Genomic DNA, 27,242 nt, shown 5'->3' on the forward strand with positions numbered 1-27,242 from the left:
TGCTGCAGCCCAACTGCTGTGTACAGTTACACTAGAGGGCGCATCGTGCTGTGTACCTCAAGGTATAGTAGTACATTATTGCATACTCCGTATAGAAGTGGCTAGTCAGCGGGAAGGCTGAGCGAACACGATAGCGCGGCTTGGCAGCTGAGGCGTCAGGCGGCCACAGGGCCGTTAAGCTATGCCTTGGACACCAGATGTACTCTCTTTGCCAGCAGAAAATAATGGTAAACTAAACAGAGATAAACACTAAACAATTTAAATCCAAATAGAGGAGCAGCAAATGATAACGGGCAATTTCAAGCAAAATAGAGTCAAACTGTGATCGCCGTTCGTGTGTCGCCGGCCAGACACGCACTCGCCGCGCGGCTGTGTTGATGATCCGCCCCAAAAATAACTTCGAACGTGACTGCCTGGCACTTTCATTCTTAATTCTTTGATCGCCCCTCCAACCCATTTGGACTCACCACCGCTTTTTATCGCCCTTTCGATCGCTTATAGGGCTGTATTCTTTCACTTCCAATCGACTTCCATTCTTTCCTCGTTCTTATCGGCTTTTTTACGACTTGACGAGCCCCGGACTTGCGGGCGCTTCCCCTGTCCTTCATTGCCTCGGCTTGCCCATGATGGCCGCCAACGACTACTATCACGCCAACATCCCCAGTCCTCCAAGCTACGAGCAAGCAGCACCAGGGAGGACAACTCCAGCTGCTAGTACGACCGGTGCGCCTGGTGTCGCCCCGGGCCTGGGCTACGCCAGTAGCAGTCCCTCTCATCGCGACGACCCTTCGGCCCCTTATCACAATCGCGAGAGCCAACAATCATTCCTTTCAGATGGAGGATACCATGCGGCGGGACGGGTACCAGATGGCGATCACTACGCAGAGAATATTCCGTTGAAGGCGCAAACGCAATTTGGCAACAATCCAGAATGGATGCAGCAGCAAACTCAATACCCCCCATACCCGGCCTCGCCAGGCGCAATCGAAAATCGCGGTCGCGGCAATCCCCGTCAAAGGAAGCGCGGGTTCTTTAAAAAGAAGCCCGCCTTCGTAACATGGACATTGACGGTGGCTATGATTATCGCTTTTATCATTGAATTGGTGAAGACTGGTGAGTATCGACGTGAAATCCTACGAGTGAGGCATCACAGATCCGTATGCTAACTTCATCGCCTCGTTATTCTAGGCCAAATGACCGGATCGCCAATCACGAAACCATCGAATAACCCGTTCTTGGGGCCTTCCGCCTATATGCAGATTTACATGGGCGCTCGATTCACTCCGTGCATGAAGAACACTCCTGGGATTCAGGACGCCGGCGAAAGTGTCTATTTCACCTGCCCCAATGCGACTACGAGCCAACTCACCGAAACTAAATGTACCCTTTCCGAACTATGCGGCTTTGGCGGAGTACCGAACCCTGGCAAAGACACCACCTTGAACAGCAACCCGGCCCCAAACCAATGGTTCCGCTTCATCCTTCCCATTTTCTTGCACGGTGGATTCATTCACATTGCTATCAACCTTTTCGCTCAAATGTTTATCTGCACTGATATGGAGCGGTTGATTGGACCTTGGCGATTCGCCCTGGCCTACTTCGCTAGTGGTATTTTCGGTTATGTTCTCGGAGGCAACTACGCTTCGCAGACGGAACCCAGTGTTGGCTGCTCGGGTGCCTTGTTCGGAATTATGGCCCTGTTCCTGCTGGATCTGCTATACGACTGGCCCAACCGTGAATCCCGATGGGTTGAATTGATCGTTATGATTATCGGTATCGCCGTTTCGTTTGTCCTGGGCTTGCTCCCGGACTTGGACAACTTTTCCCATATTGGCGGATTTGTCATGGGCCTGGCGATTGGTCTCTGCATTATGCGGTCTCCTAACACATTGCGCGAGCGAATCGGACTTGCCCGCCAACCGTACGTTGCTATGAGCGGCGGTGCGGCCAACCCTGAAGCCAATACCCGCAGAACGACCTCCTTCAAGGACTTCTTCCATGGTCGCGGAGGTATGGTCTCTTCGTCGGATGATATGGACGCATCCAAGAGCCCTCTGAACTTTTTCAAAGGTCGTAAGCCCCTTTGGTGGGCCTGGTGGCTGATCAGAGCTGGTGCTCTGGTCGCCGTGTTGATCGGCTTCATCATGCTGATTGTCGACTTTTATCGTTACCACTCTTCTAACTGCTCTTGGTGCTACCGCCTGAGTTGTCTGGTAAGTCAATCATGTTCCCTGTGCCGAAGTTCGCATCTGCTAACATGTCTTCTACTTTTAGCCCGTCAATGGCTGGTGTGACCAGGCCACCACCACTACGACAACGCAGAAAGCCAATTAGGCGTGCTTCCCTTTCCCATTCTATTTTGTCCCCTTTTTTGGCGTTGATCTGGGGTTGATCGGCCGGAGGGATACATGATATATCTGTACATAAACATCCGGGCGTGCGAGGCGCGACCTTCGTCATTATACCAGACTGCTTGACTACGTAAGTTGATCGTCACCCTCAAGCAGTTGTCTTGAATTGCATATGAACCTTTGTGAAGTCAAAGACTAGCGGTTTCGGACCTGTACATGTAGAACACCATGAAAGTAAGTGCCTATCTGGCAAGTCACTTCTACCGAAGGTTGCCCAACATATCATGATTTCGTAAGCTAGCCCGATGACAATTATTGAAAACTCTTGCAATTCATGAGAACGAAACGCAGAGGGTGTTGAAGCTATGTAATGTACCTCATGCAAAGCGGACGTCCCATGTTGTATGAGATACTTCATCTGTCCTACTGTATTTAGGATGAATGGTGTACATATAAACTAGAACCATTCTAATTTCAGCCACATCGCCACTGACGCTGATCCAAGACGAAATATTGCTTATCGCAGCTGAATTATCACTAGTGAAATTCCCGTAGAAGCTGTATACATACCAGTTCATACACCCATGTACTCTTATGACATGTGGAAGCTCCACGCTAAAAAACAAGGGCGTGGCTGGGGTGGCTGAGTCAGGCCGCTTACGAGTCGCCGCCATCTCCAAAGCATCAACCCCCGAGCCATGCAGGACTCGCCTGAACACTGAATAGTTACTCGATGCCCCTCGCCTACCCTTCGCTGGAGTGAGCGAGCATCAGTCATGGCCACCCTGGCCACCTCACCACCAACCTCGCCCTCGTGGCCAAAGCGGCGCCCTCGCGCCTGGGCTCTCCGCTGTGAACGGTACTGCTGCGCAGCGGCCAGCTGCTTTCCCCTCGTTTTTGTCTATGGCCTCACAACATGGGCGGTCTATGTTGAGGCTAGTATCGGGTTCAAGGATACACGAAGTGAATGGCTTGGTATGTACTCAACCGCTTCTCCAGTGTCTTGCGGCTTAATGGCTTGTGGGGGGCGCGAACCTATTTACTAACGACGAGAAACGTATGGCAGGTATACCCAGCACGCTTCTCGGACTCTTTTTCTACGGCCTCCTAAATATTTGTTATACTGTTGCTGTCTTCACGGACCCCGGATCGCCCTTATCGACCCGCCGAGGTAATGGCGGCGGCCAGTACAGCGCCTTGCCCGTGACCGAGACCCCCGAGTTCACTTCCTACACGGTTAGCTCAACCGGTGGATCGCGATATTGCAAGAAATGCCAGTGCCCGAAGCCTGATCGTGCGCACCACTGCTCGACCTGCAAGCGGTGTGTGTTGAAGATGGACCACCACTGTCCTTGGCTCGCGACCTGCGTCGGACTACACAACTACAAGGCATTCCTGTTGTTTCTAATCTATACCTCGATTTTCTGCTGGATTTGCTTTGCCACGGCATCTATATGGGTGTGGACAGAGATTCTAAACGACACCCGTTACATGGATACGTACCTACCCGTTAACGTGGTCCTGTTGGCGATCCTCGGTGGCATCATCGGTCTGGTTCTGACCGGATTTACAGCCTGGCATATTAGTTTGGCGGTGCGCGGCACAACGACGATTGAATGTCTCGAGAAGACACGTTATGTGTCGCCGCTGCGCAAGGCGCTAGAGCGAGGGCATTTCGACCAGGGACCCAACGGCCACGACAGCTATCCAAACCAAGAGAGCTTGGCCCATCGACTGCAAGGGTACGGAAATCAGATTCTCGATGCTCATGCGAATGCCATTCCAGGCGTCACTCGCGCCGAGGAAGGCGAGGAACGTCTCTCGCCCGCGCCCTATGGCCCGGGCCAGGGCCCTTCCTTCGCGTCTGAGACGCAGAATCTCACGCCAGCCCAGCAGGCGCTGAGCCGGTCATATGCAGAGATGGAACGACAACGTGAGCACGAACGATATCAGGAGTACCTGAACGATGAAGACAGTGAGAAGATGCCCAATGCCTTCGACCTTGGCTGGCGTCGCAACCTCCTCCACCTCTTTGGTGAGCGACCGCTCTTCTGGGCAATTCCGATCTGTAACACAACCGGCGACGGCTGGCGGTGGGAGCCAAGCGCGCGTTTCCTCGAGTCACGCGACCGATTGCGCATGAACCGTGAGCAAGCCGCTTCGGAGGAGCAGCAGTATTACCGTGATTTGTACCAGCGCAACATGGACAATAGTCATAGCTGGACCGGCGGTGCTAGCCCGGCGCAACCTCACTGGATCCCCAGCCGCTCGCGCCAGGATACCCCCGAGCGTCCGCCCACCAGTGTCTCTATGCAAACGTTGGCGCCTGCGTCGCCGCGACCCAGACCGGGTGATAGTGACTTTGAGGACGAGGCCGAGGGCAATGGGCTACTCGAGCCCAGCGACGCAGGCCGCCGAGCACGCAGTCGAGAGACAGACGAATGGCGTGACTGGGACTGAACATTCCATCTGGCCTAATTACATATTTGCATTGGTTGGCGTTCAGAATAAGCGATCGGTCAAAAGGCCAAGTTGGCATTTTCCATGTATGACTACATAGTATGTACATCGAACTTCAGATTTATTCCCCCTAGGTATTTCTTTTCTAGTTTTGACAATCTGAATATTTGTTTCAACGTTCATGACTTCATGACCCATTGAAAACTTACTCTCTTACCTTCTGTAGGGCGATGATCTGCACTGTGATTGATTGATTGCTTGCACCTTACTCCGCAAAACCGGGATCTAATCACGTCTCCACCTTGGCGTCTGCAACTCTCCTTCAACCACCGACCTTTCCAACACCACAAGAGCAGTTCCAAGCTACGCAGAACACATAACTCACGATTCGAAGATGGCGTCCGCATCAACCCGCCGCCTCCTCAAAGAATCAACCGACCTCCACAAAAACCCAAGTCCCTACTTCGCCGCCGCCCCAGTCAGCGACTCCAACCTACACGACTGGCACTTTACCCTCGTCGGACCTCCAAGTCCAACTCCCTACGCCAAGGGCCTCTATCACGGCCGGATTACATTCCCCTCTACGTATCCTCTCCGCCCACCTTCCTTCCGCTTCCTCACACCGTCCGCGCGTTTCGAGGTAAACCGCGAAATATGTCTCAGCATGTCAGCTCACCACGAGGAAACGTGGCAGCCAGCGTGGGGTGTACGCACCGCGCTGATGGCCATTCGGAGCGTCGTCTTTAGCGGGGAAAGCAAGGGACAAGTTGGGGGTATGGAAGGGAGTGAACAGCTCAGACGTGAGTATGCAGAGCTCTCGAGAGGCTGGGTGTGTCGCGAGTGCGGGGGATCGAATGAGGAGCGTATGAGGGAGTGGTGGGGGGTCTGTCGGGAGATGGAGGTGGAGGTGGATGTTGAAGGTTTCGATGAGAAGCAGATCGAAGATCAGAACAAGGCAAAAGGAGAAGAGGGGCAGGATGCACAGAATCCTGCGCCGGTGCCCGCCCCCGAGTCGGAGAAACCGGCATCAACGCCTCCAGATGCTTCTGCCGCTGCATCCGCACCTGCGCCAGAACCAGCACCAGCGCCAGCATCAACCTTTGCTCAGACACCTACGCCTACATCTCCAGCCCCAGCTCCGGCTGTGAATCCAGCAAGATCAGTACCGGAATCATCTGCTTCTACGGATGTCGAGTCGCGTCCTCGGGCCACGCCGACTAGGCCTGCCATCGCAATTTCTCCAGAAAATAGCCCGTGGCTGGACCGGGCCATTGTCTGTGTCGTTGTTGCGCTAGTCATTCTGATTCTCCGCCGGACGATAGACATCGATGACCTATAGTCGCTTCAAGCAGTCCTATTTTGTGCTTCCGGTTTTTGATAGATACCCGCATGGTGTTTGGATGGATATTTTGTCATGTTTCTCTACAAATGTCAGAATAAAAGGTATTAGTAGGCATTAAACGTTGAAGAGCTTTATGATTTTTTTAAATTATTTTTCAACTGCTTGGTGGTCTCTGGTAAATGAATATCCTAACTGTACGTTGGGCGGGTCCCCAGCTGTTGGAAAATCCCAAAAAATGGTATCAATGGACAGTTAGCCACCACCACTCCAGTACTTTCCACCGTGTCTCTTTGCCGCATTGCCATTTTCGCGCAACACCGATTTCTGCAAGCCAGCCTAGCAGAAGTTCGATTTCCCAAGGGGCCATAGATGGCTTGATCATGCTGCCAATGCCCTTGGCAGAGATTCCTTCACGCAACGCCAAGCATCCCAGGATCGATGAAACAGCCATTTCCCACAACGGACGTACCAGATGGCCGTTGAGATCCATCCAGAGCGGAATCATCCGCATCTCCCCAATGACAGGGGCCGATAGCGGCGGTCGTCGAGTATTGGCGGCAATCTCTTGAATGGGGTTGCCGTAGACATAGGATTCTCTCGGGCGCACCTCAACCGCAAAGTGGAGCTTGGCTTTGTCAATTTGTCGAGTGAGATATCCATCATCCGTAAGACCGAATTTGTTCCTTGGGGTTCCACGTGGGACGAGATCGACGCGGCCATTGGCGAAGAGGTTGACTATGGCGAGGATGTGAGCGTCTGGTGCAATGTACTCCACGTCGAGGAAAGCCTCTTGTTGCAGCTTCGGGTCAACAACGGATGACTTGTAATTGGCGGCGTTTCTCAGAATGCCAATTTCGATGAGACGTTTGCGGTTCAGTTGCTGGAGCATGTATTCGGTGATATCGTAGTTGCGGCCTGGTGTGACACGACCATGATTACTCGTGATGATGACACGGTCCCGGATCAGGGTCTGCACTGCATATTCGACACAATGTTCGCCGAAGCGCTGGAGGGTTGTCTTGGCTTTGATGGGATCGTGTGAATCCTCTGGAGTGACAATGTTGGCACGAACAAATGACTTGACGAGTTCGTTCCATCTGAGTTCGTCCTGTCGTCGACTTGGCGTAATCTCGGTGCCGCTGTCTATCGTCGCTGCAAATGGGACTCGAGACATTATTGCGCGCTTTTGGTTAACGGTAATGCCGGAGGTGGTGATGAAGATCTCATCAGCGGTAGGGATGGGTTCCTCGCGCATGACGAAGATTTCATCAAATTGTTCACGGGTTGCCGGGAGAGAAGGAGCCCTCTCGGACGTGGAAACGTCGAGTTGGAAGTTTGCCCATTCAATCAAGGTGGGCCAAGGATATTTTTCCAGGTTCGCGTAGTCAATTGGAGGCACCTCGTCCTTAGCGTAGGCCTCTAAGAACTTCTCCTGGAAGTCGTGCTGCATCTTCAAGATTTGCAAGCGGGCTTTGCTGAGGACATTTCGCCCCCGGTCAATCATGGTTTGCGCATCATGACCGGGAAAACAAGCAGCCACAAGATCCCAATCGACGTGTCTGGATTCTGACCCTCCTGCTAGAACTCGCACAGCAACGATGGCAAGCATGATCTTTCGATGTAAGGACTCAGGGATCGGTTGGAGATTGCGTCGCCTGCCATGTCGGGGTGCAGACGGTGCGGCTTGCCTAATTGGCTGGGTATTTTGAGAGGCTGCCATAAACGCATCGACCATCTGCAATCGTCGTTCGCGGCGTGGTTGCCCCTTCGTTGGTTGTCCTCTCTGGCTCACCAGACGTCTCCTGCCCCGTCTAGGCTCTGGGGCCGGCTCATCGACATCAAAGCGGATTAAACCACCAGTGGGAGCACTCTGGAAGTTATCACTGACAGCATGCGAAATGTAATGCCCATCAGCAGGCGTGTTATCAAACATTTCCTCATTGTTGAGTTCCCATCTGGCGATTTGATCAACGGTTTTGAAGAAGTCGTAGTCATCCGAAGATGTGGTCGCCAATTTTGAGATATCACCAATAGAACTTGGAAACCTGATTGCGCTTTTCCTCATCACTGGGGTCAAGTTCCGACCGCAGTACGTAGCAAAAGTGCCTGTGCTAGGGTGGAATATTTGCTGTGCATTCATGAGCATTGCACGCGGCCCAATGATCTTCGTAACAAACGGAGTCCTGGCTGGGGTTTTCTTCATCAAGCGATTCGGGTCCAGGCCACTGGCAGGCTGCGTAGAGAAGGTGCCTGTGTTGGGATGAAATGTCTGATGTGGATTCATAAGCATTGCATACGGCCCAAAGCTGAAAATCCTCTGCCCAAGCCCCGTCGAAAGCAAGCGCCGTAGCCAGCCATCCGTCCGCTTCGACCTGACGATATTTGTCGATCCAGGATCTCCTCGTGGACCACGAAGTCGCTTGAGTCGCCCGGGCCCAAGGGGCTCATCATTTTCAGAATCCCAGTCATGGTTCTTCTTCATGAGACGTTTGTATAACGCTCGTTCGACTCTCTGTTTTCGCAACCTTTCAGCCGTACGAACGAAAGCCGGTACTGATTGCAGATGAACCTGGGTACCCGAGACAACCGGTAATTCGAATTTCCTTTTCCCAACCGCGCTGTTGCTAGGTTTGGAGAAATCAGGATGCACGGTAACATTTGGGGAGAAAGAAACCCTCGGGTTGTTGCGGTCGGTGGCCAGCATTTTGTCTTGCATGTCTTTGATTACCGGGTCGTCTGGCGCAATTTCCGGCATCGCAATTATCGTCTTCGTGATCATTACTCCGGCGAGATCTTTGCCGCTGAAGGTATGCTGTCGAAGCTTGCCGGTTTCAACCAGATAACCGATCGATGCCTTGATGGTGCGCATGTCTGGTTTCCCTTTGTATTTCAAATTCATCCATTCAGAAACAAATGGATACCAGATTTCATTACCGGCAGGATACGCGCCTCCCGCCTTCTCCACGATACCCAAGATGATCTTCCTTCGAAGAAAATTGACGGAGCCACCTCTGTCCGCTGCGGCCTTTTGACTCTTTTCCTTTGTGGCACCACCAACTGGAGTTTCTTTAGCCATTGGCGTCTTTGTCTTCGATGCTGGTGTTGGTTTCTGTTTAACGGGCACATCGGGGTTGACTGGCATAGACAACTGTGTCCCATTTGTCACAGTAGCCCGCTCCGGCGACGCGGTTCGCTGGCGTTTGTTAGATGATGCTTCTTGAGTGTCTTCAGCGCTCAAAGAATGCTTGGTTGTTGTTGTTGTTGCGGCATCCTCTTGTGTTGAATTCTCGATAAGGACTGGTGCAGTTGGTGTTTTCGAAGGGACATTCGTGGCTCCCGATGTTCTTGACGTCTTCTGTTTAGGCTTGCCCTTGGTTTGTTTGCGGGCTTTGCCTTTTTCTTTCAATTGATCTTCTTTGCGAGGCCTACCCCTTTTCCGTTTCGGTGAGATCATCGAGGCTGGAGTAGGGGTTTCAGCAAGGCTCGAAGCAGATCGGGCTCGCTTCAAAGAGACGCGGGGCATGTCACCAGCCATTTCAGCATTAAAGGGTCTCTCTTCGTTGTTTAAAGACCCCTCTTCGGCATTAAGAGGAACTTCCTCAGCATTCAAAGTGATTACTGTTGCTGTCTCTTCCGCAGCTGCTTCATCTTCTTCGTCCGAGCCACTCCACTCTTGAACAAACCATGGGAAGTCGCGCAGCTTGTCGGATTTGAAGACTGCGATTCGACTAATTCTTGGTCGACCTTGCTTCTTGCCCGCGGGTCTTCGCTTTCCCTGGGGTGTTATGTAAACGCCAGGAGAGGGCTTGTCCATGACAAGAGCTTTGTACTCGGTCCAAGTTTCATCCAGTCCCAGTGCTTCAAATCGCTCCTTCCTTGAAAGACCCCGGAACTTGTCTTTTTTATTCTTTGTTCCCCTGGGCTGTCGGAAAGAGTCTGGACTGTCTTGTGTTCCCGGATCAGGGCTTCCTTCCCCAGCCACGCTCGGTTTGCTATTAAGCAAACCTTTAGGACGACCAAACATACGAAGAGGCGTCGCTTGGCCGGCCGGCTTTCTCTTCATCCCAGGCTGGAATTTGACATGCCCAGCGTTAAGAACTTGATGTCGCAATTCATGGTTAGTTGCAATTGTTAGACTTTCGGGGAGAGGGGAGGGAGAGGGGGTGGGCGTGAATGATGACTTACCAAATTCTCCATTCGGGAGCTGGATTACCGAAGGATCACTGCTAGAATAACAGTAGTCTGGTGGTTTACCATGCACTATCCCTTCAAAAAGACTGGCTCTGCCATTGTTCAATAGACCTTTGGGGGGACCATATATAGGTAGCCCATATTGGTCAAGCTCAACTGTAGCATCGATTGCCGGGATCTCATTATTTCTTTTGCCTTTGTTTGGGAATTCAACGGACTCCCAGGATGCTTCGCCAGCCTCGACACGTTTGCGGAAGCTTTCGAATGAGAAGTTCTGGTAGAAAATTATAGTCTTTTCGATAGCTGTGTCTCGGACAATTGTGAGGTGTCTGAGATGAAGTGGCTGAGATATTTGCCAGCAATCAGTCAAACGATGCAGCATGCTCTCCGATGGTCGCCGATAGAAGCTTCCAAAGCAAATTCGATTGACAGCCTAGAGCGAATTATGTTAGCACATTGTCTTTCCCATGATCTGTTTTATCCGACTCACCTGATTCGTGAGCCCGTGAAAACCGGCTTTATTGACAGCGTCAAATATTTGATTCGGTAAAGGGCGATCTGGATTCCATGATGGCACGATCCGTCCAGAGCTCACGACATGTTTCTCTGCCTTGGTATCCACGTCTCCATCGTCTGCTTCAGGATTTTGCTCAATAGTATCCAGCTCTAGATCCTCATCTAACTCTGCCCGATCGTCTGCGTCAGCATTGACGTCGCCACCGTCTGACTCGTGAAACCTCTCTATATCCTTCGCAGTTGGCTCACGAAGGAGCATGACACATGGATGCAACTTTTGATATTGCGACTCTGCTTTCACGCGCTTGAGAACTCCGATCATTTCGAATTTTCGAAGAGCTCGAGACAGGATTTTCCAGCGCCAGCGGTCTTGAAACCCCAAATGCTTTTTCAGATCATCGCGGGAAATTATTTTGTGCTCTTTGAGGATGTCAAAAAGCCGGGTCGTGAAAAGCCCAAGATCAATATGCGTTCGTTCCTGGGTGGCGATTTGAGAATCCGGCGGGGCGTTCACGAATCGGCGATGCGTGCACAAGCTAGTCCGAGCCGATTTAATTTGGATAGCCCGCTTTTCGATGTACCCCTTCCTCAATAAGGCGTCTGTTCGCTTTGGTATGGATCTCTTGTCCTGGCCGCTGGCTTTTACCAGCTGTACTTGATCTATGCCTGCTGATTTGCGGGAGGCGATGATGGACAAAAGGGCAAATTCGGAGGCAGGAACCTTAGTATCGTCAGGCGCGTGGCCGGCAATCGCATGCCAAGTTCGCTCCGCCGAGACGAAAATTCGTACTTGCGTTGCGATTGATGGAGCAGAAGCCGGTTCTTCATCATGTGCCGTCTCCTCTGCTTCGGGAGATTCTAGCGTTTGCTGGCCCTGGCTTTCAAGCCGTTCAACATCGTCCAGGGTAAGATCTTGCCACTGGTTTTCCTTTCCCACCGAAATCTCTGGGTGGTGCGTCAGCCAGGACCATAGCTTCGCTTTGAAACGACGATCGACATTTTGACGTCGCTGGCTTGTGTCCTGGGAAGCTCTCTCCTCATAAAAAGCTTCAGAAGCCTTGAGGACTTCTGAAACGGTCGCGCCTGTGAATTAATCAGTAACCTTTGGCTCATATCAGTTGGTCGTGTAGTGCGAGCTCCAGCGGCTGGTGGGTGCTGGATCTGGCATATGCATGATGTATACAATGTGCTGAGTAAAGTGGGTCTGGGGTGGGAAGAGCTATACGCACCTTGATTGCCGCAAAGGGCGACCTCGTTGAGTAGGAAGTCAATCAGCTCCTGCAAGCTCGGAGCCATGGCTCAGTGCATGGTTATGGAACTGGTGGGTGATGAAGGTAGTGGTTAAGCGCGAGCGCGGGAGGAAGCGGACGAGGGATGAAAATTGAAGTGAAAAGGTGGGTTTCGAACGGGCGCCGTCGGCGTATCGCTCCCTCAGCAGAAACATCACGTGCTTCAAGCCTGAGATATGTGGCAGAAACCAAGGATCTGTGAAACTGAGGGTCGGGGTGAGTTGAATAGTTATGAGTATGAGTGCTTTGTAATCACTAACAGGTTATGATCACTTGAAGCTTGTCATTATTCCGAGTTACTATCAGCCAAACTAGAGGTAGTACTTTCTTGGGCCATGCAGATTCTTTGCTGAATGCAACAGATCTCGTTGATCGTTGTTCACCAAGGCGTTTCAAGCTTATACCCAAATGCCTTCATTTTACTTGGATTCCACACTGGTAGTCGAACTGACAGCTACGGGAGAACAGTTCAAGTTCGCACCTCGTCATGTCCGTTGCTTCCGTTGACAAAATGGATCTGCATACAAAATGCGGCCCAGCCAGATATGGCCGAACGCAATCTCCGCTGAGTCATGTACATTAGCTGCACGTACATTGTTGTACTCCTGCGGTAACCACCTTGGGATAATTCCATATAAGAGATTCTCTTCAGATGGCAAAGTGCAAGAAGTGACACATTCTACAAATTACTTTTCAGATACCGCCCGGGCCATCCGAGAAGCCAAAAGTCTCACGGATGGTCGGCAACACATGCCCTCCTTGCGACATTTCGTGCATTTATGAAGCATAAACATGGGCTGGACCGGATCGGCGGGATTGTTTGGCTTGGATCGGCGACCGAGGAGAGTCGGAGTTCCACGTCTCACCACCCCGATTTCCTTTTCCTGTTTCTCGGCACTGCACTTGCATCCAGGGATAACGGCCTGCAAGTCTGCAAAAGCGTCTGTGGTCGCTGCGGCTGCGCGTTGTGCTACAAGCCCGTTGCTCTTTATGGACTAGCCTACCATGGGTAGCGTCGCGAACGATAAAAATCGCCTCAGCAGCTGACCACGAGTATACTCCTCAAAGTATTGTTTGGCGGCGGGTGGCGACTGGGCAGTGCAAGGGCAAAAAACCTGCGCCTCGATGTCAGCCGAGACACAATGGGTAGTCAAATGGTGAGGGGTTGTGAGCGTAGTCCATTCCACGACTGAAGTAGGGGACAAACAAGAGGAAAGGGCGACTCGTATCAGTATCCTGTTCTGCTCATGACATCACGGCCTTACGTCAGGTACTGCACTGCGCGCCTAAATTTGTATGGCGGCGGAGGTACTCTGCGCCGCGCCCCATCTGGCCCCGGCTCTCCGTCGTTTCCGGAAATCTGCCCATGAACTAAAAAAAAAAAGCCTCCTTTTCAATGCGAGTGTTGCGAGTTCCGTATTCCAATCTCTACCCGCCATGTCCTGATCGCCTGAATCCTCTTCACTTCAGCCTGCTCCCCGTTCGAACTCTCCTCATCCCCTGAACGCTCCGCTACATACCGCTCATCCCCGACGCGGTCCGTCCCCGTCGCCACGCAGATGGAAGAAGGAATCGCTCCTCCGCTGCACAACGAGCCTCCTCCGCTCCCCTACTCGTTGCATACTCGCAAGAAGGCGATCGCGATCTTCTGGACCATCTTCATCATCGACACCTTGGGCCAGCCGCTCATTCTCTACTGGACACTATGGTACCTCACCGATCTGTCGCACAATCTGGGTATGTTTGGGTCGTAGCCGCAGGCCGTTTGCGCGAGATCCAGGTCAATGGCTAATGGGTCGCAGTCTTCTCGATTGTAACGGCATGCTTGGGAGGTGTCTCGGTGTTCGAGTACTTCTATCGTTTACACAATCTCTTCCGCAAGAGTTCACGCGCCCGGCCGCTGAATGCGCGGAAATCATGGGTAGGACGCATCGCGCGCCCCAGGACGCTCTTCAAAGATTACTAACTCGCGAATACAATAGCTCGACTTCTTTCACATTAACTTCACAATCGTGTGGCTAATTCTTGCTGTGGAACTCATTGCGTACGTTGCCAAGCAATGCCCAGATTGAAGCTTGAATCCTGCTAACCCCACGAACAGAGGAACGGTGCCCGAAGAGCCTTATGGTCAGCTAAATGTCCCCCATTGCGATCGCCTCGCCTTTAACTAACCATTCGAATAGTGCGCCTCGTCGCCATGGTTCTCCCGACTGTCATGTTCTACTTCGGCATCGTCCACCTCTCCCTCGATATCCTCCGCATGGCCGGGTTCAAGGCTCCATTCCGAATCTCTTCCACACCTAAAGGATCCGTCATGCCCACCGCTCTGTACGCTCTCATCGAAGATGTCGTCGCCGTTGATGGAGGTGGTGGTCAGATATACAGATACGCTTTACGAACCCGGTACCTGTCCAGCCCCTATTTCCGCCGGATGCTCTTCGAAATGAACTGTTTCTGGAGTGGAGGGTCCATCATCTTTGCAGCGGCCTTCACTGCCGTCATTTTTACTGTTTCGGAGCCTGTCGCTTTCACGGTAAGTACCTACATGAATGGATTGCTTCAGGCGTGCACCATCAGACTGACGTCACTTGTACAGCTTGGCTGGACACTCCCCTTCGCTTGGGCTGGCGTCTGGACATTGATTACCATCCCTTGGGTTCAAAGTGACCTGCGTCGTGAGAAGAAGGCGTGGGCAGAGAACCGAGGTCAAGGTGGCATTCCATGGACCGATGATATCACTGCGCCGACAGCCCGTACCCGTTTCGAATCCGTCCAGGAAGCCCTGCCCAGCCTTCTCCCCTGGGTCCGCGAGAAGCAGAGTGCTCCGTCTACACCGTCCGCTGATGGTATTGATGGGATTTCTCCCGAGGCCAACCCCGAAGCCAAGCCTGGGGGGCAGTCCAATGTCGATGGTGTGGATGGCGTTGCCAATGACACCCCCACACAGCGCTGACAACCCACATGATGCTGCACCTGACAGCGTCCCGCCAGCCCCTGGTAACCAAGAAACGCATTGAAAAAACTCTCTGACTCTGCACCATTTATGACTGATGATTTGGTTACGGGTTCATTTGGCGGGTCCAAAGTGAAAATCAAGATTTCCGGTGATGAAGATCTGTTTATTCTAATTTGCATACGAAGACGTTCGGCTTATAGATGGTGATTTGGCATTGGCAGTGTGATTTTGAATCCTTTCAGCAAATTCTCGTGGTTGTAGATACCCTTTCAGTCCAGCAAACGTGATTATATCCAATTCAGAATGATTGTTCTATAAACTACACCTTTTGCCATCACTCAAACATTCAGACAAACCCTAGCATACATCGTAAACGCATCACACTGGTGCAGTGTCACAGAGAGTTATCTGCGCAAGTGGTTATTAGCTCATGGTCATATCGTACATGCCCTCCGGATGATTGTCAAAAATGTACACTAATGCTTTTTCTCATACATAAAGCATTGTCACGCTTCGGGAAAACATGGATGAATAAGGGCCATCGAAGAAGAAAGGGTTATCAACTTTGCCAGCCTTCACAGCAAAGGCAACAGCAAAAAAGAATATTCGAATTTCCAAATGAGAATAGGAATGGGGTAACAAAAAGCCAAACCACCACTCCCTCTATGCATGCATGCAAACGAAATACAGGTAGATAAAATGACAGGAAAAGAAGACTTTCTTTTTCCCGCCCCCATAAGCCCCAACAATCAAATCAAATCAAAACGCCTATATACGGCCCGTTGCACATAGAGGGTATCTAAGGGAAGACAAAGGGCCTGAGGAATTGCGGTAGAGAAAATGTGCTTTACAAGATGTGTAGTAGTGAGACCAGGGGGCCGAAGGTCACAGGGGTGTAAAATAACGGAGGGGAAGGGAGTATTAAAAAATGATAAAAGATTTTGGGTAAGAAAGATGCGGTGATGATCATCTATCTTCGGCCGCCCATCAGTTTTCGACTGATGTTGCGTATTGTCTTCTTGTGGCTAGAAGAATATTAGCATTTAGATATGGTACCTGAGAAAGGAGAATTTCCATACCTGTCATCTTGCTCAGTGCCACTGGCTTCGACTGTTGTCACTGTTTGACCTGAGGTCATGGGTCGAACAGGGTCATTGATAAAACGACGCGATTCCTTAGCGAATCAATTAGTATGGTGGTCGATACGACATTGAGGGGATCAGGTAGTTTACTCACCTCCCAGCGAGAATCCACATCAACCTCGCCCGCGGACCGGGAGTCGGAGATTGTGTTATCTTGTCCTTGACCATCGCGCGCATCTGAACTAAGGGACATCGATCGGACCAATGGCGAAGAGGTTGACTGCATTGATTTCCGCGACGGGGACTCGGAGTACTCGCTATTGGAGTCGAAGCTTGCCATGCTCGGCGCCTGGCTGCGTTCAGAGTTCAGAATGCTCCCCGTGTTCGAATTAGGAAGCAGCTGGGAAGACGATGCCATTTCGCGATACCGCTTTTGTTGTTGCTTGTTCGGTCGATGGTGAGAGAACTTGTTCCCAAGAATGGCAGGGGCGTGCGAGATAAGAGCCTTGATGACATCTTTCTTCAAACGCAAAGCAAGGTCCAGGTTTGACCAGGTTTTGTTGCCGTACTCGAGAACTGGGAGACGGAAGACGAAATTGTGCAGATCTTCGAAGTTGTGTTCACCCTTGCCTTTGTAGCTCATGCACAGGACTACGTCATGTACCTTGACCTGTGCGAGGGTCATGTAATTGGAAGCTCGAGACATCATCTGCGACAGATCGTCTGTGGGTTCTGAGGACTTGCCTCTCCGGGAGCCCTTGCTAATGCCAAATTTCCTCTTTTCTTCACCGGCACTTGTGCTGTGGCTTGACAAGGATCTCTCCGTAGGCTGCTTGGTGAGCATGCGAATGCTGTCAGCAGATTTCTTCTTGGAGAGGGCACCGGTTGTTGACGGGCGCGGCAGGTTGCGAGGCTCCGGGACTCCCAGCTGAGTGTTACTTCGGTTGATAGGAGTCATTGCGAGGCCCTTGAGTTGACTTGGTCGCCGACTGGTCTTGCCTTCTTCAGACAGAGACAAGGTGGGCTGCAATCGAAGCTCAATGGAGCCAGGGCCCTTAGAAGCTTGAAGGTCATCTATAAGCACACTGTCTCCATCGGTGCTGATTGACCGGCTCAGCGTTTCGCTGTCACCTTGGTCTTCTTCATCGTCCGAGCCATCGAGCGGCTTCATGTTCTTGATCATGAAGGGCGAGAAACCACCATTTTCAAATGCACCCGAGCCCATGTTAGGGAAGATGTACTCGAAAAGTCTTTGGCCGAGCTCGCGTTCCAGTTGAATCCTGAGTGGGAACAGCGATACTTCGAAGTTGTCAACCACAGGAATACCAGCGACAGCTTCAAGCATATGCCATCGAACACGGAGCATGAAATCATCCAATGGGCGTGGTTGCTCAAGGTATGGCGCGATGATTTGAGGATAGATAGCATCTGGAAGCAAATTCAGACCGCTCAACCGTTCGACGGCCACGAGGTTGTGATTAGATCCATCAGTGTTGTCAGTTCTCTCATATTGGGCATTCTTGAGCTGGAACTCGACCAAGGGCGCCGACGCTTCCTTCATCAAGTGCCAAACAACTTCGCTTGCAGAAATGTTCCAACGCAGGACACCGTCGTTCGTCTTTGTCGAGCTCGGTTCTGCTCGTCGCTGAGACGTGGTGATAGCCTTCATCATGAAGAAGAGTTCATCCTCGCACTGCGAAAGGTCTCGCTCCAGAGCCAGACGGTCCTCCCAGCCCTGTTTGTCCAGGTACTTAGCATTGATCTGGAAGTACTCCTTAATCTCCTCGAGCTGACGAATGCGTGCTTGCAGCTTGAACACCATCTCTGGCGCTCCCCGAAGATCACTAAAATCGGACATGAGCATGATCTTTTCAAGACGCTCATTTCGAACCTTCTCGAGTGGTTCGCTGTAGAGCATAAGATCCAAGACGATGATGTACATGGAGTAGTACTCCGCAGAGTCGCAGATCGCACGGAAGTGTGGGAAGTCGACACTAATCTGGTCCATTCTGGTTTCGTCTCCGCCGGGGTGAGGCCCTTGGTGGCCCTTGGCCACTTCTTCGTTGTACTTAAGTCGGAGATTGTTGTACTTGTCGTAGCGAAGGGTCGCAGACGTCTTTTGGACAATGCGCGAGAACCCGAATGGGTTGAGCTCGAAGTCAAACATAGCCTCAAGAGTCAGCCAAGGAGGCCATGCAGATCCCGGTGAGTTGCCATATTTGTTGCCAGCGTAGAACTGCAAGTTTGCCATGAGTTTCTTCTGGGTTGCAACAAAGAATTGGGCGCCATCCATCTCGAGAGAGAAACGACGTTGAACCAGGCCGCTAACATCGTCTGAAACACGTTCCTTGTCCATGATTGACACCACCTTGAGTTCCATGCCCTTGGCAGCCACCAACAACACAGATTTGCGGTTCTTTTCACTGAGAAGCTGGATCTGGGGGGCAATTAGCCGCAGATAGTAGCTGTTTTGCGGAGTGAATTCGGGTGCAATATTCTCGCTGGAATTGTCGGAGTTGGAAGGCGATTGATTGTTCGAGTCAGAGGGCTCGGTCTCGTCGGCGTTGACGTAGCGTTTGGCACTGTTGAGCAGTTCCTCAATACGATCTTCCACCTCGTTTTCATCTTCATTGTCACTGCGAGTATGAGTCTTGGACATCTTGGGGTTCTTCTTTTGGTTTTTATTTTGCTCCTCCACGATGTCGAGAATGAATTTGACCGCTCGTCTGGACATATAGTAGACAAAGCCACGGCGCTGGCTTACTTGGTGACTGTATCGCAAGATGATGTTCCGAAGCGAGTTGTTCCACTTCAGTTGAACGTTGTGGATCATGAAACGATTGTTGAAGTCGCTAGAAAAGTCATCGGCAGCTGACGAATAAAGACCATCAAGACCAGAAGCGCGGCCATCGTTTGTGGAATCCGCATCCCGTCCTGTCCTGGACGATGTTTCGCTGGCAGCTGCGTTCAGGCCTGAGTTGCTTCGGTAGGTGGTACGCTCATCTCGTGCTAGGTGTCTTTCAAGTCGTTGCAGCGTAGCAGTCAAGAATTTCCGTCGCCGGGCCAGGGATTCAGCCTGTCGCAAGTAGGTCTCATGTTTTTCCTTCAGCTCAGGATCGTGATCCACATCCTTCATCAGCTTGAGCTCTTGCTCCCCGATGGTACGATCGTAATTGCGGATCTGAGCTTCGACCGTTGCCAGGCGATCTTTAGTGAGTTCGATTTGAACGCGTCGAGGATCATTGGTCTTGGACATGACGCAATCATGGGTAGGCTCATAACCAAAGGTGCTATAGCCAGTCTCCTCAGATCCTAGGTCACCGTGATCCGTCTGGCGGAAATAGGTAAACCGAGGAGTAAAAGCCAGTGGTAGGATCTGCGTCTTAGGATTCGACTCTTGTGGTAGGATCCAGTCGGGCTCCACGAAATCATCCATGTCAATCCAATCCAAGTTGTGATCGGGAATGGTAAAGCGAGAAAGATCGACAGATGGCACTGGCTGCTGGAACGAAGAGATGATATCGTCTCTGTTCTGTGCAACGTCCTCGGCCGTTGTACCTTCGATGCTGGCAGAAACGGCCCGGAAGTCGGCCGACTGCAAGTCAATGAGTGCCTGATTCATGCGCATGGCACTTGTCTTTGTCTGCTTGGAACGTCCGCGAGCCTGCGTCTTGATTTGCTCCCGTCGCTGATGAACATCCAGTTTCAAGGAATCAAGGCGAACCTTGAGACCAGTGGCAGTCACAGCATTCTCAGCATAGTCCTCTCTATCCTTATGCTTGTAAATATGTGCCACAAATAAGGGCGCCAGTAGAAGCTTGTACTTGACAGTGGCCAGGTGACGGTTGAACTTCTTGCTCGTTTTGGTGATTCCAGGGAATAGAGGACCCTGTCGCACTGGGAGGGACATAACACCGGAGAAGAGAGACCACCAACTGAAGAAGTGAGTAAAGAAGCGTGGGGTCAAATGCGTTGTGTTGTAGCTTGAAGAGGGCTGGACGCCATCGAGGGACCAGTCCCTGCTTTGAGGAGCAATGACCGAGACTGACAGATGGATGTGATCACTGCGGAAGCCGCGGAAGGCATCATAGCCAGCACGCTCTGATGGGTGGACGAATTTAGGATTCTTGAGAACAACATCGTAATGCGGTCTGAATGAGAATGATCTTGAATCGGCATCGACATCACGTTCAAAAACCAACCCTGTAGCCCACTTCACATCTCCTGACAACTTCATGACAACCTTCTTAAAGTGCGCTGCGTTTTTCTGCTCACTAGAGGCAGAGCTGCTTTCCAGGTCGTCGATGGACGTCTCGTTCGCCCATCGAGCTTCCGCACTGTAATCAGGAATTGCCAGGACATACTCGCCACTTGTCACGCTCATGAACTCCATTGGGTCGTCACTGGTATGGATTTCCCATTTGACGTCCCTTCGCCAGCACATGACGAAACCGCTTCCGAAGCCGGTCACCACATATGGATCTCGAGAGCCTTTCAGGCGCAGATGAACATCGCCGTCTTCCTTCCACAGCACTCTGATCCGGGAGTGGAAACTTAATCTGATCTTGTCCCAAAAGCCGACTCGCTCTGAGGGATCAATTTCGGGCTTGGTGAAACCTTCAATGATCTTCATCATGTCCTGAATGACTGGTTGGTAGGAGACTCCCCAAGAGATACTCGTTGGTAGGCTTGTATTGATCTCGAAAGTGGGGTCGGAATAGGTCTTCACCGGGGTCACAGATCGCCAGACCTTCATATGGAATGGATCAGCGTGAGCACCATCAGCCAGCTCAGTCGGAGGGACAAGCTCGACATCAACCTGTCTTGCAGATTCATGGCCCCGGAACTCTTCAGCAACAACGAAATTTGTCCGCAGAGACCAACTAGGAAGCCTTGGGGATTGACCAGGGCGAAGGGCCGGAATATGGAGGAGATCGATAGGATAGTCTCGCAAATTGACGCGTGCTTCGCCCATCTCCAGGTTGAAGCTCATTGGCAGCAGCAAGCCATATTTCATGTCCATTGGCATCCCTTTGCCAATTTTATGGAGGAATGAGGGGATCTCGTCAATTGGGAATGTGGGCTTGTCAATGACAAGATTCACATCACTGATCAATGCGGACATCAGACCCGGTCTGTTTGGAATAGCAAGAATGGTCTCGGTCTCTTTCACATCATCTGGCGGTTCGTCCGCGCCGGAAAACAGATTTCGAACTTCCTTGATAGACGTTCCTTGGAACTTGAGAGCAGCGTCAATCTTCTCTTTCCAGATCCGAGAATTGTGCTGTTGAAGTCTGTCCCAGGCGGTATCGGGAGATACCTTGCACTCAGAGGATAGACAAGTCGCGCCCTCGGTGTCGTAGCGGAATTTACGGCTTCTGCCACCGCCGTGGTGCTCTTCTTGTCTTGGACGTGGTCCAGCGCTGCGGCTTCTTCGGGTGTCTTGGCTAGTGCGCTCACTTCGTAAAGTGCGAGAACTTGACTTGGCTCTAAGCCTCGATGAAGCGCGTTTCTGATCTGTCTCTCTGACTTTTTGAGTCTTCAGGTAGAAGGCTTCTTCGCGGGCCAATCGTTGTGACTGTTCGATCAAACCAGTCCGATAGATGCATCCTAGTTTCCATTCGAAAGCATCATCTTCCAACTCGAAGAGTAATGCTTTGCTGCGAAGTGACACTCTTGGCACTTTCTTCGGCTCCTCGGGCTCTCGGGTGGACACGAATTCTCGGCAGCGATTTTTGAAGCGATGGTGCAGCTGCTTGAAAGCCTTGGAGGTGTTGATGAGATTGTCAAAAATGCGGTGCATCACCATATGGTGCGGGACACCCAGTCGAATGAAATCCGCCCAAAGATCAATCGATCTCTCTTCCGTCAGTTTAGCGCCCTGCTTCATTTTCATTTTTCGGAAGTCCAGTCGAACATTGTTCATACTTCCAATCCTTGCCCACACACCCTTGAGCTTTGGTGCTTCTGCGTGAACTCGAACCAGGGTGGCTTTGACATGGGGGGTCGAGAGTCGTTGAGAGCCGCCTGCCAGACCGTAGATTTGTACCATCATTGATGGATCTGCGGGAAGATTTGCCTTGAGTTGAATAACAGTTGCTTTCACATCGACAGTGATCAATTCGCTCTTGCCAGGAGGGGGTGAAGAAGGAGGTGGGGGTAGAGAAATACTTGGAGCTCCTTTCGTTTTTCTTGTGGCAGAGCCAGAATCTTTCGGTGGGAGGGGCGAAATAACATCTTGTATCACAGAAATCGCAACGCCAAGGCAGTAGAAGCGGTAGAGAGAATATTGGAGATATATGCCCTTAAAGACAGAATTGATATGAAGAACCGGTCCAAGGCGGTCGCTATGAGTGCTGAGTGCAACCTCGAAGCGAGGGAGGGAGAAGAACGGCTCAGGCTCAAGATAGTCATCCGATTCAATGACAAATCCGTCGAAGCCACGCGCATGGAACGCCAGTCTCCGACCATCTGCGGCGCCGCGTTGGGTATTTTTTGGAGGGGATGTCGGCTGAAACCTAAACGGTGATTCATCGCCAATGGTAGAATGGCTCGAAGTACGCCGTCTAGCAATGCTGCCGACGGCGTGCTCGGTTTTCTGGGCTTTGTATTCTGCTGTCCAGGACTGCAGTTGCAAGGATACGCCACGGGAAGTCTCAGACACTGTGTTGTCAACTCCCGCGACTTCCAGGCTGAATCCCGTTGACTCAAATGAGAATTGAAGAAGCCAAGGAGGAATTTTTCTGAGCGGGCTTGTCTTGCGTTCGTTCAAAGACATCGGCCGTTTCTGCGACTGTAAATGGGCTCGGAACTGTTCAAGGACTTGGCGAATCCCTCGATTGACTTCACCATTGATCATATGTACCGAGCACTCGTTGACGCTTCCCGATGCAATGACGCACACTTCTGGGCTTGCATTGAGATGTGCCTTGAGCTCCAGGCTTTCTGTTGTGAGCAGGTTATGCTTGTTGCCCTCGGGAGTCTGGTAATAGAACTTGTGAGACGCAACACGATAGACGGATGACAGAGAGTAATGGGCGCCTCCTTCGGCGGAATGAGAGGATTCGATATCGAGCGAAATTGAAGAAATGGACGATATTAAGAGGTTGTAGTCGTCAGAAGTACCAGACTCCTTTTCGATGGGCAAGACAAATCGAATGACGGGCTCGTGAACAGATAGCTTGATGCTCGCCTTGGGAAGTAGACGAGATATCAATTGGTGGTTGCTCCGCTTTTTGACTCGTGAAGAAGAAGCGCGGACCTGTGCCAGTTTCAAGAGTCGAGAAACATGTTGAGGTTGCAGATCAAGCGATGGAGACGTGACGACCAGATTAGCGAAGAGCACATTGGAGTTTCGTTCTTCTAGGTTTTCATCATCAAATGCGCTGACCGTCTTCGAGGGCAGGGTGGTCTTGATCGTTGTCGTAGCCATAGGGATGTACAGGATATTGTCGGTTTCGCCCGAGTCGTCATCTAAGCTCACTGAGAGAGAGATAGCTGCGAGCAACGCTTGATGAGCAATATCGTTTCGCTGGAAATACATGCGATGTTCCGGGCTTTTCTGGTCCATCCGATGAAGGTCGATTCCAAGTTCGTGGGATACGATATTCAAGAAGACAGGATTCTGGCCAGAGAGCGACTGGAGGCCGCGTGAGAGTCGGAAGAAACTCAAAGCAACCTGTATCTCTTGAATACCACGAAGAATTGAGCTGGCAAATTCCTTAGAGTCCGCCACGGTCTGGACGATCGAATCGTCTCGGGTCCCAGGCTGATCCAGTTCCTTCACGAAGTCTGCAAACGACATCTCGTCGTCAGTCTCAGTGGGTGCCGGTTCCTTGACGGCGGCTGATTTCTGGGCCGACTTGATGCGTTTCAAAAGCGTGTTGAGATCGTCGTAAGGAATATACAGCCTTCCGATCTTCAGAGCCACGGAGGCATCTCGCAGTCCTTCCAAGTCTTTGTAGAGCAATCCATGAAGATTCACGCCGACGTTGTCCAAAATTTCAGTCGGCTCCATGCCCTCAATTGCAAGCAGGACATTCTGCACATTCATGATCCACTCTGCCGGGCGCTGTTCTCGAGACATATCCTTTTTGCGACGGAATAGCTTGCCCCGCTCCACCATCTTACTCCGGGTGTCGACCGCGAGCGAGAGAGACCCAACGTGGATCTGGCCTGCATCGTGAAAATGAACAGCAGTGTTGATAACCGTAACATCAACCAGGGCTAGCCAATTTATTTGTCGGTGCAACCTTTTGAGGCGCTCTTTCACTCGCGTCAGGGTCCTCCATGTTTTGCTCCGCGAGCTGGACGAGTCGAGGGTCACATTGTCCTCGGCCGGGCTTCCAGGGCTGGCTGGTCCCAGTTGATCTCGCGTCGTGTCAGTCCTTCCTTTGGTCAGAGTCGCGGTGTCCAGCGTAATCTTCAGGTCGGTCAATCGAATGCTTATCCATGTTGGTTGCGCGAAGGAAGGCGGGTGTAAGGAGAAACCGAGACCGCGGATTTCGATTAGGAGACCTTCTCTCGGGGCGTAGGCGATTCGTCGAAGTGAAAAATATCCGATTCGCTGAATTGAGATGCCGGTGGCAATGCGCACGATCGCAAAGACAAAGAAGGATGACAGGTAGAGCAGGAGAAAGCCCACCAGGATCGAAGTCGGGTTGAAGAGAGTCATCGCGACGTACGATCAGCGGAGGCTGATCTGTCGAACAGGAGCAGACAGCAGCACACAGGACATCGAGCGTTGCACGAAAGGAGTTGAATTGTACCGGTCACTGGGAGTAAGCTGGTCCGGGGTTCCCAAGCGTCTCGATCCTACCACGGGGGGGTAAAAGCAAGGCGATTGCACGGACCCGAACAGTGTGCGCTTCTCCAGATCAGTAGGAAAAGCCGACACCAGGCTGGTTCCAGACACAGGGGAGGTGTTGGTAAATCATGCTTGGGAGTGTAGATCAGAGGAGTCCGGAGAAGCCAGATTCATGGTTCGGACGCGCCGGAGAAACTGGGAGCGGACCGCAATCTGCCAACCCGGCTTTTCTCGGCACCCGTCATGTCAGCGTCCAGGTGGGATACGTCTAGGCCCTACGAAGTCTACTATAGGACTAAAGTATTTTCCTATTCTTCTCTGTATTTTCTAGGCTCCAAGCGACTCGATACGGCTCCTTATCGAGTGCCCATGACCCCTTCTTGAGCGGTACAATCGTACCCTTTAGTCCTCCCCTCTGGTCCTGAAGACGAAATGAGGCTCCCCAAGAAAAAAATGATTTCACGATGCAGAAATGGCCGTGGGGCCCTTCTGCCGGTCTGCGATCGGCGCGCCCTGATTCGGCCCCTTTTACCTGGTCCAGGGTGAAGTGGGTGCATCAATAAAAACAATAATAATAATAGTACATGTCTTCGCTTTGTATCGTACAAAAAGTATGCAACTATACAAAGGGTTTACCCCCTTTTTCCCACGTGTGGGGCAGGTATTTTTCTCGCATGGAGACGCCGACGCAGTCTGACACAGATGGGACAAGAAGTCCTCCTGTCCGTGCGCTACATCCCACCCGACCCAGATTGCCTATCTGGTCCAGAGACAGCGTCGCACCAGAGCCGCGGTGTACAGAGATCCTGAAGGTGAGCCCGCGGTTTACTTGGCAGGATCCCGTGTCGGCCGAATGCTCTCAAGTTCCTCGATCTTCTCGTCCAAGAGCGCAATCTCGGCCTCGACGCTGAGCAACTTCTCATTCAACATGTTCCGATATTCTTCATCAGACAAGTGCCGAAAAGGAATCCATTTGGACTCGGCCATCCGCTGGGCGAATGGTTTGCTGAGCGTTTGGGCCCTTCCCATCTGCCAGGCATCAACCTTGTTAAAGACACTTTGGCCGCCGAAGCCAAGTATCGAAAAAATCACCAAGCCAGGCACCAGTCGACCTCCTATTCAACCATGAGCGATTATGTCAAGAGAGAAGCTAGGTCATCGGAAACGAGCCAGATCAATACATACCCATCAACCGCGTCACCACGCCCCCAGATAGCCCACTACAGAGGGTACTGACGTATGCTCGCTCTTGCGGGGATGCTTGGTCATGGTAATGGTGTTTGATGATGTTGCTTCGCATCCCTACAGCCAATGCAGAATGAGTAATTGAGCGGAGCTGGACAAATGCATGGGAGACATACACCAAAAAGTTGAACCGCATGCAAACCAGTGGATGCCACATGATAGAGAATGAATGGCTGGATGAGGCGACTTGATTACCCCAGCAGCTCCTCCATAAATCAATCCAGCGACTCCTAATTGCCAAGTTAGTCACTTTATCGATTTGACTGTCTCGTCTTCGCAGATAGGTCTTCAGTTTCGGGCTTGGTGAAAGGACACGAACCGCTCACAGCTCCCACCTTGATCGCGGGCACCAGGGAACCGACCACAGGATCGGCATTGTGGCTATTTTGACCGCTCATCTTGCGACCGGTCCGAGAGAAAAGCAAGCATTCCCTGCTCCATCGGGGAAGAACCGCAGAACTGACAAGCGCCCTGCGATATCCGTCCTGCGGAGCTAACCATCACGTGTGCTTATGTCATCGAATTCGATCTGTTTTGTCGCCCCAAGAGAAAACTATGGGACTGTTGTCTACTATTCGGTGACGATTTGAGGATTTGGATCTGAAACAGAAACAGGATTAAGTTGCAAACGGTTCCCTTTTCGCGCCACGTTCTTGGTTGCCAGTTGAGTCCATTCCAGGGCTTAGTTGCTGCATAGCCCTATAGATCGGAGTGAACTACTCGGTACCCTCTATATATATCGCAACACTGGTGGATCCTCGTCCGCTTAGCTACATGTGATGCAAGACCTGTTTAATGTCACATTTTGATGCACAGCCAGTGATCAGCATCAATATTATATACGGTTAATAAAATCTATTCCTTTTTGGCATTCGGAGAGGAACACCTTCTGAAAGTAGAAAAAAAAGATGGCTCGACCGCGGAGACCAACAATGCTCCTTAGTCCATTCAGACGCACTCGAGAATCCTTGAATCAGTTCGCAAAAAGAAACATTCTTGGATTA

At 51.5% G+C, this 27,242-nt stretch overlaps 7 protein-coding genes across 7 annotated transcripts; 4 read left to right on the top strand and 3 right to left on the bottom strand.

Moving 5' to 3' along the window:
- Positions 1-626: 626 nt before the first annotated feature.
- On the top strand, positions 627-2,334 carry N7532_005110 (rhomboid family membrane protein; the record flags this gene model as incomplete). Its single annotated transcript, XM_056617604.1, has 3 exons — positions 627-1,113; positions 1,189-2,213; positions 2,275-2,334. 3 exons carry the CDS (start codon positions 627-629, stop codon positions 2,332-2,334), a joined length of 1,572 nt encoding a protein of 523 aa, XP_056473763.1.
- A 793-nt stretch (positions 2,335-3,127) lies between these two features.
- N7532_005111 (DHHC family palmitoyltransferase) lies at positions 3,128-4,811 on the top strand (the record flags this gene model as incomplete). The annotated part of the gene is made up of 2 exons (XM_056617605.1): positions 3,128-3,326; positions 3,418-4,811. 2 exons carry the CDS (start codon positions 3,128-3,130, stop codon positions 4,809-4,811), a joined length of 1,593 nt encoding a protein of 530 aa, XP_056473764.1.
- A 394-nt stretch (positions 4,812-5,205) lies between these two features.
- On the top strand, positions 5,206-6,150 carry N7532_005112 (ubiquitin-conjugating enzyme E2; the record flags this gene model as incomplete). Its single annotated transcript, XM_056617606.1, has 1 exon — positions 5,206-6,150. The coding sequence occupies one exon, from the start codon at positions 5,206-5,208 to the stop codon at positions 6,148-6,150; it is 945 nt and encodes a 314-aa protein (XP_056473765.1).
- Positions 6,151-6,394: 244 nt separating this feature from the next.
- N7532_005113 (uncharacterized protein) lies at positions 6,395-12,156 on the bottom strand (the record flags this gene model as incomplete). The annotated part of the gene is made up of 3 exons (XM_056617607.1): positions 6,395-10,777; positions 10,835-11,943; positions 12,090-12,156. The coding sequence occupies 3 exons, from the start codon at positions 12,154-12,156 to the stop codon at positions 6,395-6,397; spliced, it is 5,559 nt and encodes a 1,852-aa protein (XP_056473766.1).
- Positions 12,157-13,708: 1,552 nt separating this feature from the next.
- N7532_005114 (uncharacterized protein) lies at positions 13,709-15,102 on the top strand (the record flags this gene model as incomplete). Its single annotated transcript, XM_056617608.1, has 6 exons — positions 13,709-13,886; positions 13,952-14,070; positions 14,132-14,193; positions 14,251-14,276; positions 14,333-14,682; positions 14,746-15,102. The coding sequence occupies 6 exons, from the start codon at positions 13,709-13,711 to the stop codon at positions 15,100-15,102; spliced, it is 1,092 nt and encodes a 363-aa protein (XP_056473767.1).
- Positions 15,103-16,075: 973 nt separating this feature from the next.
- N7532_005115 (FMP27 family protein) lies at positions 16,076-24,861 on the bottom strand (the record flags this gene model as incomplete). Its single annotated transcript, XM_056617609.1, has 3 exons — positions 16,076-16,130; positions 16,185-16,279; positions 16,342-24,861. 3 exons carry the CDS (start codon positions 24,859-24,861, stop codon positions 16,076-16,078), a joined length of 8,670 nt encoding a protein of 2,889 aa, XP_056473768.1.
- Positions 24,862-25,818: 957 nt separating this feature from the next.
- N7532_005116 (uncharacterized protein) lies at positions 25,819-26,636 on the bottom strand (the record flags this gene model as incomplete). Its single annotated transcript, XM_056617610.1, has 4 exons — positions 25,819-26,108; positions 26,179-26,295; positions 26,355-26,468; positions 26,558-26,636. 4 exons carry the CDS (start codon positions 26,634-26,636, stop codon positions 25,819-25,821), a joined length of 600 nt encoding a protein of 199 aa, XP_056473769.1.
- Between the last annotated feature and the right edge of the window lie 606 nt (positions 26,637-27,242).

This window comes from Penicillium argentinense (genome assembly GCF_028826775.1).
Source record: "Penicillium argentinense strain IBT 30761 chromosome Unknown utg000005l_segment0_segment0, whole genome shotgun sequence".
NCBI lineage: Eukaryota > Fungi > Ascomycota > Eurotiomycetes > Eurotiales > Aspergillaceae > Penicillium > Penicillium argentinense.